Source organism: Mixophyes fleayi, chromosome 4 (assembly GCF_038048845.1).
Source record: "Mixophyes fleayi isolate aMixFle1 chromosome 4, aMixFle1.hap1, whole genome shotgun sequence".
In the NCBI taxonomy this organism is placed as follows: Eukaryota; Metazoa; Chordata; class Amphibia; order Anura; family Limnodynastidae; genus Mixophyes; species Mixophyes fleayi.
The window spans coordinates 219,341,252-219,361,688 of record NC_134405.1 but is presented as its reverse complement, the minus strand read 5'-3'; the positions used below and the strand labels follow the sequence as shown (position 1 = coordinate 219,361,688).

Below are 20,437 nucleotides of genomic sequence, written 5' to 3'. Positions count from 1 at the left end.
CCCCATCAAATATGCATCTAAAATGGTCATTGAGATGAATAAAAAAAATCAGTTGGATCATTTATTAAAGAGTTCTTCAATTCTTTATCCCCCATCCTTGTGCTCCAACGCTAACTGTGAAGATTAGAGATGCAAGTGTAAAATGTTTTATTTCATTGTAAAAATATTTTGTTGTACAGTGAATAATTGCTAAAAATAAACACATCATTTTTCCTCTTTTCCACAAGTTATGGCTGGGAATGCCAGCCTGGTATGTTGCAGCTTGTCGTGCCAATGTTAAGAGTGGTGCCATTATGTCTGCGTTGTCAGACACTGAAATACAGAGAGAAATTGGGATCAGCAACCCTTTGCATCGTTTGAAACTACGCCTTGCTATTCAGGAGATGGTCTCTCTTACAAGTCCATCAGCTCCTCCAACATCAAGAACCGTAAGTCAGCTTCCTCTGCCTTCACTGTGGTCTGACATGTGACAAGATGAGCACTGTAGTGACCAGAAGTAGCACAGTATAAGTATTTGTATATTTGCTGTCATTTTCACAGCTAGTGGTACATTTTTTACACTAGAGGTCCTTATACAAATATCATTGATATCACACTCCTATTTCTGCTTCTCTAAATTCTAACAATCTTATCAGATACCTTTTTTTTTATTAACAGAAGTTTGTTACTAAGCAAAGAGCATACATTGGGCCTCATTATGACTCTTTGTTACTTTCCCCAATTATCAGCAATAGCAGTTCCATCTGCCAGCAGCTAACTAAAATTACTGGCACTAGCAGATACACGTATGTAGTGATGTGTTCTCTCTGTAAACTGAACTAAGGACTCAGGCCCTGTGTGGTCACATGTCCAGACCAGCCCACTCAAGAACACCCATACTTATGTCACCATCTGAACTTGGTAACGGTAGTAAGCAGCTGTTTTTGAAGTTACCTTTTCATATTTTATTTGATCATTTTTTGCTTATAAATGTTTTGCACACTTTGTTTTGCTCAAAGTAAACCTATAGATATTACTCATCATCATCATCATTTATTTATATAGCGCCACCAATTCCGCAGCGCAACAGAGAACTCACATCAGTCCCTGCCCCATTGAAGCTTACAGTCTAAATTCCCTAACACACACACAGACAGACAGAGAGAGAGATTAGGGTCAATTTTGATAGCAGCCAATTAACCTACTAGTATGCTTTTGGAATGTGGGAAGAAGCACCCGGAGCACCCGGAGAAAACCCACGCAAACACGGGAGAACATACAAACTCCACACAGATAAGGGCCATGGTCGGGAATTGAACTCATGACCCCAGTGCTGTGAGGCAGAAGTGCTAACCACTTAGCCACCGGGCTGCCTAACCTTAGTCCTCTATTTTATCTGCTAATATACAGTGGTGGTTAAGGCTACATATATATATATGCTGTGTTTTTATCCTGCACATAATCACCCCAAGCAAACTATATAATTTAAATACTTTCTGCTGAGTTCAAGCTTAAAACCCACACAAGATAAATAGTGTTTTTACATTGTATGCCAGCTTGAGGAAATCTGTCCCGCTGAGCATTAATTTACTGTTATGGAGCCATATGTCATTGTACCGGAAATTGCATTGTAGATTTCTGTTCTTAGCAGTTGTGGGGACTGTGGGGCACCTATGTCACAGCTGGTGATGTATATTTGCTGATTGTGATGTTATTACACTATTAACTTACAGTGGTGCTGACTTTCTTCTTTAATGCTGCTTACCTAATGTGGATCTCACCTGCTCTCCCATGGGTCTTCTCATTAGCCCTCCGGTAATGTATGGGTTACCCATGAGGAAATGGAGAATCTCACAGCTCCTGCCAAAACGGTCAGTTATTACCTTATGTTTGTTTCTATATAACATGTTTAATATATATTATAATGAGGAGCGGTGATCTCTGATCCATAATGCAGTATACCTGGCTTAGTCAACCTGCTAATTTCCAGATGCCACAGAAATACAACTTTTGGCAAAATCTATCACATTTTGGACTGGGAGTTTAGTCACAGCATGAAAAGCTACAGTTTGACAGCCCGGCTGTACATGTGTTTGGTCATTGAGTATGGAAATCCGATTCAGTATTTTAAGCGCAATGAAAAAATGGAAATGTCAAGCTATAGTTATTCTTTAATTGTTTCTATAAATATATACGTGTCATATGTCAAAAGCAATTTAATTGTTCTTTCATTTGTTTTAAATATAATAATACAAAATATTTCAATCAGTGGTCGAATTGGGCTTGTATACGGTAGTATGACATCCATTCACTACTCCTGCTGCCTTCATTGTAAAACTATCAAATTTCTTTCACCTACATTTGCTATACCACCACATCTACAGTTCCACTCTCACCGCTTACTGATCTAAATCGTGGCCATCTATCTTATCACAGTAAATTATTTATATATAATATATATAAATATATATATATAATATATATATATATATATATATATATATATATATATATATATATATATATATAATACAGTTAATTAGTCTGCAAGTAGTGGTTGCAAAGGAGAAGTCCTAAATTAAAATTTATTTAAATGGCAGGCAATGCCAAACAAAATCCTGCTACATAGATAACAGTCTATTGTAAAACTACAGGCTTACATGCCTGCTGAAGATAGGAATACAAGAATACTACATCTGTACATACAGCATATATACCTGCAGTATATGTTAGTTATCCTAAATCGTAGTCTGTTGGGATAAATACTACTCTATTTCAAACTCGATTTCTATTTGGTAAATATATATATGAATAAGTCATATTGTCTATCTGTATGTGCTGTATTTTACAAAACTGTTCAATATTTTATGGTGATGCAAATAAAATAATAAATTATTAGGGATTGTAGTCCCAACTAAAATATATTGTGAACGATTAAAATCTTCTGTTTTGCAACGTTAATAATTATGCTAATAATATGCTTGTAATTCAGACTATTGAATGTGATTTATGAAGCAATATAAGCATTGACTTATTTATGTTTTCCATGTATCTGCTTTGATGCTTTCCTGCTGACAACACAGAAAGAGTCAGAAGAGGGTAGCTGGGCACAGGTATGAATTCCTATACTGAACAATATGAGTGTTCTCATGCCCAGGTACATACGAGCCAACATTTTAAAATAAATTCTATGGACACTTTGCTTCTGAACATGTGTATTTATATAGCTCACACATGGTACTCTCTGTGTACTCACCATTATGTTTACAGGTCAGGCTACATTCATCTTAACTTGTAGGAGAAGTTGGCAACATTGCAAAATATTCTCCAGGACCACTTTGCTGTCAGAAAGATGCCACATTAAACACTGTGTAGACTAGGTGGAAGTTGCTGAACTGCAATCTCCAGCATGACATGCTCGCTAAACGTAGTTATGATGCAATTTTTGCAGACATTTTATGATCAGAAGTATTATCTTCTAAATGGCAGATAGTTAGAACTGCATCTTGTATACAGAATAAGTAATACTGTACAGTTGGACAATAATACAAATCGGGACATCTCCTGGGACAAATCTTTAAAATCTGGCACTGACCTTGGACAATATTGGCAGATGGCAACAATAACTAACCTTGAGGACATTGTAAAACTTTACATTGTAAAGTTGAAAATGAAGAGACAATATACTGTGCAGTCAGTTAATGAATATTGAAAAATTAGGGTCACTACTGGCGGCATATGTTTAATACCTGGGATTGTCTCTAGAAATTGAGGGAGTTGGAATCTAAAGAGGGTATTGGTAATACCAAGCAATTAAAAAGAGCTTTATTTTTTTTAGTGGTAAAAAATAAAATAATTAAAACAGTGATTGTGGCAAAAGGTTGGGCACCCATCCAGTTGATTTCTAAATATTTTTTTAAGGCTTCAGATCATGATTGTCTTGCTGTTACTTAAATTAAACCATGTGAACAGAATTCAAATAAATGCTCTGTCCCTTTAACCTCTCTTAAACTTCAGATAGTTCAGCAAGACAACGATCCAAACATACAGTACCTCAGAATCAACCATAAAGTACTTACAGGAATGTAAGATTAAGTTTTTGTTTGGATTTTTACAGTCCGCAGACTTGATAATTGAAAAAATGTGGGGAGATCTTAAACATGTGGTGCATGCAAAAAGACTTAAATATATCTCTCTCCGATCTGCCAATGACCGTCGCCTCTCTTCCCCCCTGATCACCTCCTCCCATGCGCGTATCCAAGACTTCGCCCGCGCTGCCCCCCTCCACTGGAACAAGCTCCCTCCCTCTATCAGAACTTCCCCTAATCTGTCCAGTTTCAAACGGGCTTTAAAAACCCACCTTTTTCTTAAAGCCTTCCAGCCTCCCACTTAATTTCCTACCTTTTCTTCTACCTCTTCCCCTTCATTCCCCTTCCCTTATCCTTATCTCTCCCTCTCTCCCCTGTGTCTCTCTGTCTGTCTACCCCACCCCTTAGATTGTATGCTTCTCTGAGCAGGGTCATCTCTCCTCCTGTCCTCACCACTCTTAACTTGGCTCTCCAGCTACCTAGCCCTCCTCCTCGAGGACCCTCTTCCCCCCCATCCCCCGTCCCCTCTAGCTCCTTCCTCTTCCCTCTGGGGGTTTCCCTGTTATCCGGGCCCTCCCTCTCGGGCTCAGCCGTATGCAGGACCTTCCCCTCTCCCCTCCCCCGCCCCTCTAGCTGTGCTTTGAGCTCACCGAGTTACTGAGCTAAAGGAGATCTTTAAAGAAGTAGTAAAACTAAAGCAAGACTAGAAGACTCTAAGCTGGCTTCAAGAAATAAGCTGTCATTTCTTTCAAAGGAGGTGTTACTAAGTGCTGACTGACAGGATGTCCGACCTTTTTCACATGTCACGTTTAAGCTTGTACCATGCAGCGGTTGTGGTAACATTTTACACTTAGAGATTCAGTGAACAATATTTTTCCAGAGGTTCACAAACTTTACATATAACTATATAAGAGGCATCTGGAATATTAAATTTAGTTGTCCTTTGAAAGTATTTGTGAGCAGAACAAAGTATTATGCATGCGTAATATGTTGAAGTAATTGTATTTCTGATTGTTCCATAATATTTAATTTGTCAAAACCTCATTTTCTAGACCCTGGCATATGGTGATATGAATCATGAGTGGATTGGTAATGAATGGCTGCCTAGTTTGGGTTTACCTCAGTACCGAAGTTACTTCATGGAATGCCTGGTAGATGCTAGAATGTTGGACCATCTGACGAAGAAAGACCTGCGAGTGCACTTAAAAATGGTGGATAGCTTTCATAGGTATGTGCTCAGAATCTTTACACGTGTGCTATGATAAGATGGTGGAGGCTCTTTGAGGATTTGGAATTTCCAAATATTAGCTGATAGTTGACACAGCATTTTGATAGAGTAAATTATAGTCAGTTGTTTAATAACAATTTCTCTTAACAATTTAGTATATGGTTTATGAAGTTAAGTAAAGGACAGCACAAGAAGCTTTGTGGGAATTTAGTGCTTTGTTGTATATTGCTCCTTGTGATCATCTACGTGACTGATTTATCATAGCAATTTCATACAAAAATGCGCTATGCAGACTCTGCATTAGCCATTATTTTCTTTAAGGCCCCTCTAGTGGCTTCTAGAATGTTCCAGAGATCAATTGATAACTTTATTTTATGGTAATCAATGTGCCAAAATAACACTCTATAGACAACCCCTTCACAGAGAGCTAGGTCTACCTAATTTGAACTTCCACTTAGGACAGCCTCTAGGGTTGCTCAGTTTTCCTCTCCAGACCATTCACTAGTTAATGGATACAATTTCAAGTATTGGTCTCCTGGATCACTGTAAAAGTGCTACTTTGAACTCCCCTAGTCCATGCTACTAGTAATATAAATACTCTCCCTACAATGATAGGACATAGATAAAGTGATACATAATATTGCATCTTTCACATATCCATGGTAACCAAACTTCAGCACAGACATTCTCCCTGCAGGGAGAATGTCTGTGCTGAAGTTAGCTATTTAAGGGTCACAATGAGTAAATATAAAGAAACATCCTTTAAGGTGCTGACTTGTTGGTAACACATCTCCTCAATGGTCCTTCAATTTATCTTCTCTCCTCACCAATTTGCTTTTGGGAATGTGAACAGATAAACCACTTGCATATTTGGTGGTATTTCCTAACAGAGGTGGCATTCTGGAAAGGGAGAGAAACTCACACTACATATTAATATATTTCTAACCCCTCTGATAGCTCTTCTGCATGTTGGTAAGTTTTAAGGGTGGATTATACATACTCTTTTTGCAGCTATGTTTACTAATGAATAAAATTGTAGCCAAAATTAAGGGAAATTAAAAATTAACAAACCACTTTTAAGTGTAGCACCCCCTTTCCCATAGATCAGATGGGTGTCTATGTAAAGTGCATTGTGACCTGTGGTGTTTCCTTTACTTATATTATCAGTTAGCGAAGTGCCTCCACTTTGGTCTGCATGCAGTAGGCTTTTCGTTGGGTAATGTTTTTGACGAGCAACATCAGAGAGAGACCTAGGAACCCTCTGCCCCCTACTAACAAAACCACAGGCACACACAGAAAAAGATAGCAATAGACAAATTTGTCTTTGAAAGCCACGCTGGCACTTTTATGGAATGGGCGCATGCTTTCAAAGTATTTTCATGTCTGATTAGACTTTATATATATCACATAAATAGAATATCTCTCATATAAACCATATTTTAAAAGTATCCCTTTAAAACAGGTAAAATATAGTAAATGTGCAAGAATACAATGCAATACCTTAACCTTTTCTTACCCTAGTTAAGAGGTACCTCTACCTTAAATGGTTACTTGCAATTATTCTTCAACTGTAATATTGTCTAGCAATAGTACATTCTAAATTCAACACACATGCATCCACTAACTTAACATGTTATACATTAACATATGCATATTTAGCAATAAAATTCAGTTAAGTAGTCTTATGAGGAAATTAATGAAAAGTAAATATCTCTCCACTTCTCTATCCCAGAAACAGTAGACTGTGGTAGAAAAAGGCTCCAGAATAAAGTAGCTGGTGTCAGTTTTCCTTAGCTTAGTGAAACATAAATCTCTTTTAATGGGGACAATCTGTAGTATCTCACACTTTTCTAATAACCACAATCTCTAGTCTGTCTTTATTCCGGCGGAATATGACTTAAAGAAGTTAGGTGTGTACACACTTTCCTCCTTGTCTCGTCCTATTACACAGACCCAGGCTTGCAGTAAGCTATCTCTCCTTTGTACTTCACTGTAATGAATGTCACTTGTCTGAGGTAAATTTTGTTGTTTAGTGTAGATGTTTGCAATATATCTTAGTTTCTGATCCCTAACTATGTTTCTCTATCACTACCCCTGATAATTTATCACAGTCCTGCAAAGGGTGTACAAATCATCTTTAGGTTCTCCCCACCAAATTCCTATCTACCTAATAATAAGATTCACAATACACAGATCCATCAAATAAATAAATAAACAGGGGTTACTTATCCATTTAGATTCCCCTCCTCAGACCTCTCACAGGAAATTTCAGTTGCTTCTCTTACAGGACAGGGTTGTCAAATGTGACAGGGCTCTCCCTCCTGTCAGAGCTGATACTCTTCTGTCCCTTTCGTTTTCTTCCTGGGCTGATTTTTTTCAGAGACTGACCAAGCTTTTTCTTCTGACAACATGACAGGGTTTTTCCCTGACCGGCTCACAGGTTTCTCCGCTGACTAGGACCAACTTCCACCCTTCAACTGCCAATTTAAAGTCATTCCTGTCACCTGTCATTTTTCCCTCACTCCCTTGGTCTCTATTGGGAAATGTCATTTTTATTCATCAGTCCCTGACATTAGTGCACATATGCAAGTCATCATATCTGCCAGCACTACGTAAGCTTGATTGATGATAATCGACCTAGATTTTATACAGTTTACATCCTGGGTTATAGTTAACATTTGTCTTATAAAAGGTAGTGGTGCAGTTTTTCTTTTGCTTTTGTAAGATGTGATATTTTTATATATGGTTTTTTTTCTACTTTGTAAGTTGTAAAATGGGTACGAAGCAAATATGTATTCCTTACTAAATCCAATGTGCAATATAAGCAATGGCCTAAGTAAATGCTCAATCCTACTCATGGGCAGCAATGCTCATGTAATGGTAAACAACATAAGGATGAACATTGCTAGGAGTTTAGAGTTAAGTTCCCAACAAGTAACATGTGGAGTTCAGGAGCAGGCTGGGCTGGGGGCAGGGGGGCATCTGCCACCCGGGCCAGTCCCATAGTGGGATACCTTAGGCTGGGTCACCTGCATTTTTTTCCATTGAAAATAGGCTGTTGAGTCAACTCTTGCACCCCGGGCTAAAAGTTTGCAGCCATCCCCAGTTGTAAAGCGCTACGGAATTTGCTGGCACTATATAAATAAATGTTGATGTTGATGATCCCCTGGTGGAGTTCATATGTATCTGTGCATAGTATCACCACAGATGCTTAATGTCTCTTTTTGTTCTGGACTCTCCACCTTTTTGCAAACTTTCAGTTTTGAATGAAAATTTATGTGGGTTTTTTAAGGGATTCTTAAACTGCACATATCTATTGTTTATATTTATATGTGCATTGCCTAGTTATATCCTAGGGGTATTTTTATGCTCACTGACCCCCGTGAAGTGGTTTTGGTTTTGGATCTGGATTAGCTTCGTGTTTTGGTTTTCGATCTGTATTTTTTGGAAAAAAAATGCTAAAATCACATAATTTTGCTCTTTTTTTGATCCTACATTATTAACCTCAATAACACTAATTTCAAGTCTTTTGCAGTCAATTTTGACCACCTCACAGGTCACAATATTATTTTCATACACTTTTGAACAAATACTGCAGTGATTTGGCTAGATGATAAGCGACAAAGCAATGACTCAAACACAGGGCAGTGCCTACCACATGTAGGACACATTGGCACACAACAGTGGCAGAAAAGAAAAGTGGATCAAGATGGAATTGTCCTTGGATCATTAAACCAGTTATTGTTCATTTGATTGCTCCACCTGTTTCTTAGATAAGTGAGGTAATTATACAGCTAATACAAGTCAACGAGCGCTGATCCCCCCTGCCAGACAATGCACTAAAAAGAGCCATTGTAATTCCAAGCAAAAAAAACAGTTAATCGGTGAGCTTCAAATCAGCCCCAATTCCCACAAAATTATAATCTGGTTAGGTATCTTTGATGTAAAGTGCAGATTACAAACACCTGATGAAACAGCAGCAAAGTGGAAGGTAATACATATACACTATTTAGACATCCATGCTTACATTACTTCTGCAAGAAACGTTGTTCTTTGTTAATAAAACAGTTGCCCTTGTGCCGTTCAAAAAAATTTAAAATAATACTCCACCATTCTTTGGATGTTGATAATTGATAGTAGGATCAGGTGGAGTTACAGCACAGGTGTCACTAATTCTGGTCAATACTTTTATAGTAGGCAAGGCCAGATGTCAAGATGTTGTGCCGAGTCATCTGCATCATCAATGGGTGTCTAAGGTTTTTGCTAAGCACACAACAATATATAGCACATGTAGGTAACATTGGCACACAGCAGTAGCTAAAAGGAAAAATGGTGCAAGATGGAATTGTCCTTGGGCCCTCCCCCCCACCCTTATGTTGGATCTTAAAAAGGACATGTACACTTTAAGAAACCAAGCACTTCAGCCACAAAAGTGCCACTCCTTGTGGCTGAAGTGCTTGGTTTGTTTGGGACCCCAAAAAACAAGGTAAAAATGGCGTTAAGCCACCTAAGGTAACAGTGGTGTTAATGGACTCTACTGTGGCAAGATGTTGTTGTCATCATCCTCAGCCTCATCTTCACCCTCATCAGTGTGTACATCATCCTCACACATAAATAATTAATCAACGCTGGAATCCACCATTACAGAAGTCTCAGTATTTTTTTTTTTTTGTAAATCTCTTTTTTATTGAAAGATTGAACAGCTTTTACAAACATATCTATTTTGCATAGAACAATGCATTAAGGATATTCAAAAATATTACATAAAGACACATATACATGAACACGATTCGACAGTAGTTCAGCATACAAATAAAGTACCATTTAGTATTCAATAATACATCATGTAGGGATGGGGGAAAGACAAAGAGGTATAGAGAGAGGGAGAGAAAGGTAGAGCGGGAGGGGGGGGGGGAGAGAGTAAGGGGGGTTCATTTATTCCACTGAGAATATAGTGGTGAATCCTTGAATTCGAGCCACTCAAACCATATGTAATGATATTACCTGTATTTGTCCTTTGAGGAATAGAGTATGTCGTCCATTATTCTATAGGATTCTATTCGGGCAAACCACTCTCTAATGGTAGGGATATTCGGGGATCTCCAATGTACTGGAATCACGGCCTTTGCCGCGTTGCTAAGGTTTTTAATTGTTGATTTTTTGCATTTAGAGATTGTCATTTTATTATAATTCAATAACCAGTATTTGGGGCAATTAGGTGGCTCAACGCCCATTATTTCTTTAGTAATTAGAAGGACTGCATCCCAAAAAGTTCTAAGAGCTATGCATTCCCACCATACATATAACGGAGTGCCCGGCGCCGACATACATCGCCAGCACACGTTCGACATCCCAGGAACCATCCTAACCAGCAAGCTAGGACATCTATACCATCTAGTCATCACCTTATACTGTGTTTCCACCACCCGTATACTGACCGAGCTCGACTGGGTGCGTAAGAAGATATCTTTCCAATCTTGTTCAGATATCGAGCAAGTCAGCTCCCTCTCCCAGTGTCGTATGAAGGTGGGTTGTTTATTAAAGGTGTATTCAATGAGATTACTATAGATGAGAGATAGAGTATGTCTAGGATATAGCTGAGAGGTACATAAAGATTCAAACTGTGTAAGCGGCTGCCCCACAGACTCCCGTACCTCCAAGGATCCGAGAAAATGGCGGAGCTGTATGTATCTCCAAATCTCCGCATTCGGAAGTTTCCATTTAGATTGGAGATCGGCGAAAGGTAAGACCCCAAACGCGTCCACCAGCTGGCCAACCCTGCGGAGCCCCGCCCCAATCCAATGTCTGAACCTCTGTCTAGCAAGTCCTGGGGAAACCCCGGGTTGTCAAATATCGGGGTCAAAGGCAAGTGTCGAGAGGAAATGTGAGGAACCAAGCGCAATCTGTCCCATCTAGCCAGAGTTGGTGTAACAGTCGGGTGAATGACTTTAGGGAGTGGGTGCAGCCATGTTGAAAATTGAAGTGCCTTGCCTGCAACGTAGCTCTCGATCCAGACCTACTGTTTGTCCAGTCTCTGTCTCGTCCAGTCCACCACCCTATTTAACATAGCCGCATCGTAATATAATGCAAAGTTGGGGAGTTGTAGTCCCCCAGCGTGCTTGCGCATATAAAGTGTATCATGTTTAAACCGGGGGCGTCTACCCTTCCACACAAAATCCCTGACTGCTTTATGTAGCGTCTTAAACCAATAAGTGGGGAGGTGTATGGGGAGCGTTTGAAGCAAGTAGAGGATCCGTGGTAATACATTCATTTTAACCACATTGACTCTGCCTATCAGGGAAAAGCCTTTTGGGCATCAGTTTCTCAAGTCCCTACAAATTGAGCTGGTGATAGGAGTAAAATTGTCTTCAAAAATCTTTGTGTTGTCTTTGTTGATAAACACCCCCAAATATTTGAGTCGTGATGGATGCCACGTGAATGAGAATGCTGGCTTCAGGCCTTCAACTACTGCCTCGGGCGCAGAGATGTTGAGAGCTACCGATTTTGAGTAGTTAATTTTAAAGCCAGATAGCTCGCCATATTGCTGAAATTCTGATAGTAAATTAGGGATCGAAACCACAGGGTTAGTGAGGATTGCCAGGAGGTCATCCGCGAATAGGGCCAATTTAAAGCTTTTGTCCTCCATCTGTAGACCAGAGATATCAGGGTTTGCCCGGATAGAGCGGGCCAATGCTTCCATACACAAGATAAAAATCAGAGGAGACAAAGGGCATCCCTGTCTGGTACCGTTAGATATTATAATGGGTTCTGATAGTTCCCCATTTACTCTAACCCTTGCAGTTGGCTGCATATACAAGGCGGCAATTCGAGCCATACTCCGAGGGCCTAAGCCCATGTGACTAAGTACCCCCTTCATAAATTCCCAATCTACTCTGTCAAATGCCTTTTCGGCATCTGTGGATAGTAAAACTGTTGGGATATTGGCAGTATGCGCATATTGTACTAAATTGATTATCTTAGTGGTGTTGTCCCTCGCCTCCCTCCCTGGAACAAACCCCACCTGGTCAGAGTGAATGATTTGGGTCAAATATGGTTTTAATCTATTTGCTATCAGCTTAGCGTAAAGCTTAATGTCCCCATTAAGTAGAGAGATGGGCCTATAACTAGCACATGAAGCTGGATCTTTCCCTTCTTTTGGCAATACGGTAATCTGAGCAGCTAGCGTTTGAGGGGAAAAGTGTTTCTGGGCAGAAATAGTTAAAAGCCTGTAGCAAGAGAGGGGCTAGCTGTGCTTTGAAAGTTTTGTAGTAAAGAATGGTGAAACCATCCGGCCCCGGGCTTTTCCCTGATGGTGTTGTCTTGATCGCCTCTTCCAGTTCCTCGATCTTAAAGGGTTCTTCTAATAATTGTACGGCATCCTCATCTAATGTGGGAAAATCTATGCGCTTAAGGTATTCTGCTATGCGAGCCTGTTTGGTTGGGTGGTTAGCTGTGTTCAGCGTGTCGAACAAATTGTAAAGCTTAGTGTAATAGGTCTGGAACGCCCCAGCAATATCAGTGGTGTGAACTAGTGTGGACCCTGCGTCTGTCTTAATCTGAGGAATATATAGTTGGGCTCTCTGCTTGCGCAGAGCACGAGCCAGAAGCTTCCCTGGTTTATCTCCCCACTGATAAAACTGGTTCTGACATCTACGTAGGTCATGTTTAATTTTATCTGACATTAATTGGTTCAGAGTCTTCCTGGTTTCTGTCAATTCTGTCATAACAGAGGGATCTAAGAAAGATTTGTGTCGCATTTCTAGTGTCTTGATTTTTTCTAGGAGTGAGTCCCTATATGCTATTCTTTCTCGCTTTCTGATCGCACCCATTTGGATAAGTTTACCTCGTATAACGCATTTATGAGCTTCCCATAAAGATATCTTTGAAATGTCAGGGGTGTCATTAGTCTGGACATAATCCGTAATGGCCTCTTCTATCACTGTCTTGTTATGCGCTTCCTGGATTAAGAGCTCGTTTAGCCTCCAGGTGAAAGGTCTACTACCTGTCCTGGAAATAGAGAGCGTCAGATACACCGGCGCATGGTCAGACCATGTAATCTGGCCTATAGCTACTTCTGATATCAGGGGCAAATGGTTGTGAGTGAGAAAGAAATAGTCCCGTCTCGAATATGTATTATGTGGGTGCGAGAAGAAAGTATAGTCGCGGTCTGTGGGGTGTTTGAGACGCCATGCGTCGACCAGCTGGTGTTCGTGCAAAGTACGTCTCACCCTTCGATACAGCTTACTGGCCAATCTAGCAGATCCCGAAGATGAGTCCGTCGGGGGATGCAGAACCCAGTTGAAATCTCCACCTGTTATGGTGATGCCCTTCTTCATCGATTCCACTTTATCCAGAAGCTTTTCTAGAAATACAGGTTGATTAGAATTCGGACCATAGATGTTAACAAACGTATACATTTGGGAGGAGATTGTACATGTCACTGCCAGACCTCTGCCTTCTTGTAATGTATGTGAGTCTATATTCTGAACAGGTAGACGACTAGACATGAGAATTGCCACTCCCAAGGACTTGTTTTCTGCATTATCACTTGTGAAGACATACGGGAACTGGCGACTGTGCAACCTTGGAGCAAAACCTTGTTTGAAATGGGTTTCCTGTATGAAGGCTACGTCAATTTTTTTAGCTATGAGGTCGCGCAATAGACGGGACCGTTTTTCGGGGATATTCAAACCCTTGACATTAAGGGTAACACATTTGAGTCTACCCACCATTACCAAGCAGTTCTAAGTAATTACATGTGTACCACCACAAAGGGGAAAGAGTTATGAACCCGTAAGTAGATTGTAGTTGGGGAAAGTTAGAAAAAGTAGGGATAAGGGGGAAGGAAAGAGGGTCAGGAAGCCATAAATGCTTAAACTGAAGTATCAGTATCAACAGAGAACTAAGAATCTTTGGCAAGTTTATAAGACCGTTCCGGCAAACCATGTAGGACCGTGGTCCAGACATGACCCGGAATATAACACTCGGTCTTAGAGCCCTGAGGAGAACAGCAAACAGCAACAATCAAACAAAAATAAATAAATGTTCCGCACCTCACCCCCAGCAGAGCCCTGGGTGATCTCAACCCAGGCCCTTACCCAGCAGAGAGGCGCAGAACCTACACTACACATATGCACTAACAGACCCAATTTTGTGAAACATTAAGCATGAACACATAGCTTATCGAAAATACTTGAACAATATAACAGTAGAAAACTTTAGAGAACTTTAGAAAAATGATGATGGGCTAAACAGATCAATAATGGACACCAGCAGTTTAGAATAGCACATTAGGGATGAAGAATATAAAATAGACAAAAATAAAATAAGGATATTAAGGATATTCTCGCCCAAATAAAACAATCTACAATAGAAGGCCTTCAACAGGGTCTTAGGAGAGGTCTTCCTCCGAGGAGTGGATATTCGCACTCAGTTGTGCATAATCAAGTGTTCCCTTGCGCCTGCTGATTCAAACGCTTTTGAGGTGACCGTTTAGATCTACTTGAAAGTTGGAACCTATCGTCGTGTTGTGCCTCCATTACCGGGTATAGACGTTGATGGGACTCCTGCCATTCAGCTAGAGCAATTAGTGGAATGCTCAAAGTGGAGCAGAAGTCCGGCAAGTCCGGCGGAATCCTGAGGACTTCTGACTTTCCCTCATGTGTAACTTGCAGTTGGAGCGGAAAGCCCCATCTGTACTTAATTGATTTTTTCCGGAGCTCCTCCGTGAGGGGTTTAAGCTGCCTCCGAAATTGTAAAGTTTGCCAGGAGAGGTCTTGGAATATGTGGATTTCCTGACCGTTGAACTCCAATCCTTGGAGACCCCTTAGCTTGCGTACAATCTCATCCTTCTGCGTGTAGTAATGGAGTCGGCATATAACATCTCTAGGCCTTTCCGTTGGAGCCCCCCTTGGGCGTAGTGCCCTATGCGCTCTGTCAAATACAATTGTATTGTCTGATGGTAATTCCAGAACCTCATTGAACACCTTTGTCAAAGCGTCTATCAGGCCCTGTGGGGGGACATCCTCCGGCAAACCCCGTATTCGTAAGTTGTTCCGACGACCCCGATTATCTAAATCATCCATCTTTTGCTGGAATCCTCGCAGAGTCTTAGCTTGTTCCGCCACCGTCTTTTCTAGAGCTGTAACACGTTCATCTCCCTTTTCCTTGTGTTCTTCAAGGGCCACCAGGCGATGGCCAAGGTGGGCGATGTCTGCTTGCAGTGTGGCCACTTCTTGGTGGACAATCTCTTGCAATTTTGCTTCCAGCGCTTCAAAATCTTTTTTGGAGGGTAGCTTTTGCTTAGTCGGTAGAGACTTAAGCATTTGTAGGACCTGTGACAGATCCTGTTGTTCTGCTACCCCAGTCCCCTTCTGACGGTGTGTGTCATCCTGGCGTGTGTCAGGTGATGTTGAGCCAGAAGCAGCAGAAGGAGATGTCATCTCTGGTTCTTCCACGGCCACAGGAATTTGTAAATATGAGCGAAGATCGGAACGTTGAGGGGTCTCCTGGGGTTTTTTATGGTTTTTCTTGGCCGAGCTTTTTCGGTCTTTGCCCATCAAGGCGATCCTAAGCGTGTTCAGCGACTTGTTCAAAGTATAATAATCATTGCAGGTAGTACATACTGTTGTGGTAAGATTGCCGCTATCTGCGTCTCCTCATGATTGGTCTAGGCAGCCATCCCGCAGAACGCGGCCCGCAGTCTGTTTAAAGGAATATTACAGTGTGTCCAGTGCGCCCCTGTCTGGCCAGAGAGCTAACCTCCATAGAACAGACCTGAAGAATTTATGTACTTGTAGATTTTGGATGGGTAATGTAGTAACGAAAAACTGCCACCAGCTGTCAGTGTTGCTACATCAGAGTAAATGTTTCCACTGAGAGAGGCCTGTTTGCAGGTGAATCTATTCTTTCTGTGGATCTGTATTTCAAAGCTGCTATCTGTGGAGGACTAACCTCCCTCAGCCAGACAATATAGATAGATAGTTAACTTATACCTTGAGGCCAAAGTGACAGCATCTGGGATCTGATTCTGGTCTGTGTTGTGGCAGGTGCTGAGGCGCTAGCAGGCAGATAGCTTAGTTTGCCCCGCTGGATCAGAAGAGCCGACAGACCCTGGCACTCCCGGCGGTGCCACCGCGACCACCCACAGCCTCAGCTCCGTGTTTCAGGGCAGCGCTGGAGGATCCCTCCTTCCGCTTACAAATATCGGCAGCTGCGCTCGCAGGGCTGTCCCGCCGAGAAGGACTCCGCCTGGACCCCCGACAAACCGGAGCTGCTGGACACCCGCCGGAGAGGTAAGCCTTGGCTAAATTTGCTGGTGGTGATCAGTCTTTGGAAGTCACAAGGAGGGTTAGGCCGCACTCCCGGATATCAGATGTAGGGCAGAGCCTCGGGTGTTTGAGTGCTCAGATTGTCGCTTGGATGCACCGTGGAACAATTCCGCCCACGTGTGAATTGTGAGCGCACCCCTGTATTGGATGTTGAGGGGTTTTATGTAGTTTGGAGCAGGAGCTCACTCCTAACGCGTCTGACTCGAATGGCCACCAAGCCACGCCCCCCCAGAAGTCTCAGTATTTTAATGTATTTGGCGGGAATGGTCTTCCTCGTGGAACTTGAAGTTCATTTTTATGAACATCATCTTTTCCACATTTTGAGGAAGTAGCCTCCTACGCCGATCACTGACAAGGTTCCCGGCTGTGCTGAAAACTCTTTCCGAGTACACACTGGAGGGTGGGCAGCTCAGGCAGTGCAAAGCGAGTTCGTACATGGGTCTCCAAATTCCCTTTTTTTCCTCCCAGTATGTAAAGGGACTGTCGGAAGTGTCTATTTCTATGCTGTCGTGAAAATAATCCTCCACCATCCTTTGGATGTTGATAGTAGGATCAGGTGGAGTTACGGCACAGGTATCACGTTTTTTGGTCAATTCTTTTAGACCAGACCAGATGTCAAAATTAGGTGCAGAATTATCAGCAGTTGAGTGAGAAACTGAAGGAGACGCCGTCCTGTCACGTAACACTTAAGCTGTCATCTTGCTCACCAGGAGCTCCTTGCATCTCTTCAGATATGGGTCACTTGGAAACAAAAAGAACACATAGGTCTTAAACCGAGGATCAAGCACAGTCGCCAAAATTTAGTGATTTCAAGATTTTGATAATTCTTGGATACTGGCGAAGCGAATAAAGTACTTGATCTACAAGTCCGACATACTTAGCAGAATTGCTTTGTTTAATCTCCTCCTTCAGTTTCTCAAGCTGCTTTTCCAAAAGTCTAATTAAGGGAATAACCTGACTCAAGCTCGCAGTGTCTGAACTCACTTCACAGGTGACTACTTCAAATGGTTTCTGCACCTTGCATAACACAGAAAGTATTCTCCACTGCGGTTGACTAAAATACATCCCCCTTCCTTTCCCAATGTCATGGCTTGTGGAGTAAGCATGGATGGCTTTGCGCTGTTCCTCCATCGTCTGAAGCATGTACAGGGTGGAATTCCACCTTGTCACCACCAGTTGCTTCAGTTGGGGGCAAGGCAAATTAAATTGCTCTTGCAGCTGCTGCAATCTCCTACTCGCTGTTGCTGAATGCCGGAAATGTCCAGATATTTTACGGGCCACAGGCAGCATCTCCTGCACGTCCCTGTCATTTTTTAAAAAGCTCTGCACCACCAAGTTTATTGTGGGAGCAAAACAGGGAATGTGATGAAATTCACCCAGCTGTAATGCTCTCACGATATTGGTGGCGTTATCAGAAATGACATATCCTGAGGAGAGTCCAAGCGAGATAAGCCATGTTGCAATGACATCCCTTAGTTTTTGTAACATATTGTCAACTGTATGCCTCTTAGTGAAGCCGGAGATACACAGAGTAGACTGCCTCTGACAAATGTGATGTAGTTGGGTACATGCTGCTGCTGTTCCTGCTGGTGAAGGCGAATCAACAACCCAGTGGGCTGTCAGTCATATAATCTTTAGATCCACTTGTCCACATATATGTGGTTAAGTGTACAGTGGGTAGAATGGCCTTTTGCAATCCAATAACATTTTTACGAACCTTCTGGTAGAGGTGAGGAATAGCTTTTCTACTGAAATGGTGTCGTGATGGAATTTGGTAACGGGGACACAAGACCTCAAGTAACTGTCTAAAACCAGCTGCATTAATAGTGGATATTAGATGCAGACCTAATACGAGCATAGTCGCCATGGCGTTTGTGATCCGTTTTGCGACTGGGTGACAGCTTTCATACTTGCTTCCTCTTGCAAAGGATTGTTTAACAGTCAATTGTTGTAAACTACTAGTAGTCTTCTTCTTGGTCTGCTTCTGGGATGAACATTCACCCCCAGCAGCAGCAGTGGGACTAACGCTCAAGAATTCTTCAGAGGAATCCAGGATAATGCAGGAGTCATGCAGCCTTAGCAACTTGGATGCAGGACTAACTCGGATCGCTACTGAGGATATTGATGAGGACGGTGTTGTGGGTGTAGATTGCAGGTGACGGGATGTAGGTGAGAGATGGGTCCTAGCTGATAATGGACTTGCTTGTTGTTATTTTTTTACCATAACTTTGATTTTCCCAAAACTTTGCCATGAACTTGCGTCAAATGGCGTAACATAGACGAGGTTCCAAGATGGTTAAGGTCCCTCCCTCGACTACTGTGGCTTTACATACACTACAAATGGCTAGACAACTGTTGGCAGAATTTGGGTTGAAATAATTTCACACATAAGAATTGGCTTTTTTGGTCTTATGTCAGGCATGACAATGACCTTCTTCTTATCACGTGCCAGAACTGCTTCCACTGGTGCAGGACTTCCACAAACAACATCATTCTCATTAACAGCCTCATTAGCACCCTCGTCGGCTACACAAATATCCCCCTCATCCTGTTGCAATTCCAAAGTGGCATCCTCAATTGGTGTATCACCGGCTACACTTGGGCTGTTCAGGCACACATCAGCAGAAATGCTAAAAGGGCCCTTCTTTATGGGTACACAAACAGAATGCTCACGATTAGACATACCACTGGTGGATGGACTCTCCTCAGGGATTGGTGTCATTTCTGAATCTGAGCATACATTTTCCTCTAACGCCTTACTGTTTTCTTGCAGCTTGGCTTTTACACGTAACGATATTTGTGCACCACTTTTGGAGTCCGAATTACTTGGTCTTGCTTGGTCACGAGTGACCTTACAAGAAGAGGCCTCAGTAACAAGAGAAAAGCGAAGTGTGTAAAATGGCATGTTTGCATTTTTTTTTTCCCAACAGATAACTTTTCATGGATTACAGCTTTTTTTCTTCACAACGGTAAAAGGTGTTATTTTTTTATGTTTTTTTCCCTGACTTAAAAAGACTATGTACTTTTACATAGGCTTTACCAGATGACGTACAGGGAAGACTACCATCAGGACTGGTGGCAGCAGCTGCTTGCTCTTCCTGCTCTTCTGTGTACTGCTGTGAATCCATTTGGATAACACCCTACACTTTTTGGTGTAAATTCAGAAAAAAAGCCTGCAAGGACTAGTATATTTGTATTTTAGCAATGACAATTAGCTACCAACCTCCTCTTTCAATTCTGTAAGTTTGCCTGCCCAACTGCTCTACACTCTATCCTACCCCTTCTGTATCCCTCTCTCAAATGGCGCTAGATCTCCGTGGATGGCGGTATTTATAGATTCCAAAACTCGAGAGATCCGACGATGTCACAATGACGTTTTGCCTCGTTTTGGAATCCGAAAAAGCGCAAAAGTACCGAGCCGACTCAGCTCGCCACTCGGATCCCCTAAGTTCGGGTGTGTTCGGTTTCCGAGGACCCAAGCCTGAGCATCTCTTATTTTTACAGGGAAACCTATGATACATAGAACTTTACTCTAGTTGCTCCTGTTAACATTGTGTAACTAAATACCAAGGTGACCGCTAAGTTATTTTTACAGGAGTATAGCAGAGCATGTTGCTAGGACTGGATTAGAATTAGAGTCATGGCTACCTGCACAGATGTTAATCTTTTGTATGCCCTTATCTGGTGGGCAAAATTGTGTTGGTGGTGAAAATAGAGGACATGTTGGGACTGTATTTTATTTAAAATTGGAGAGAACTCCTGAAATCATCAACATTATAAGGAAATCTAATTTTAAGCAAATTATTTAGTCT

The 20,437-nt window shown here is 41.7% G+C and overlaps 1 protein-coding gene across 6 annotated transcripts in view; it reads left to right on the top strand.

Moving 5' to 3' along the window:
* The window catches only part of PPFIA2 (PPFI scaffold protein A2), a 367,242-nt gene that overhangs the window by 316,961 nt on the left and 29,844 nt on the right, over window positions 1-20,437 (top strand). For all 6 annotated transcript variants that reach the window (XM_075209360.1, XM_075209359.1, XM_075209358.1 and 3 more), the window contains 4 exons: window positions 228-428; window positions 1,788-1,850; window positions 3,063-3,092; window positions 5,120-5,295. In XM_075209360.1, coding sequence (XP_075065461.1) covers window positions 228-428; window positions 1,788-1,850; window positions 3,063-3,092; window positions 5,120-5,295 — 470 coding nt within the window. The remainder of the gene's footprint in view (window positions 1-227; window positions 429-1,787; window positions 1,851-3,062; window positions 3,093-5,119; window positions 5,296-20,437) is intronic.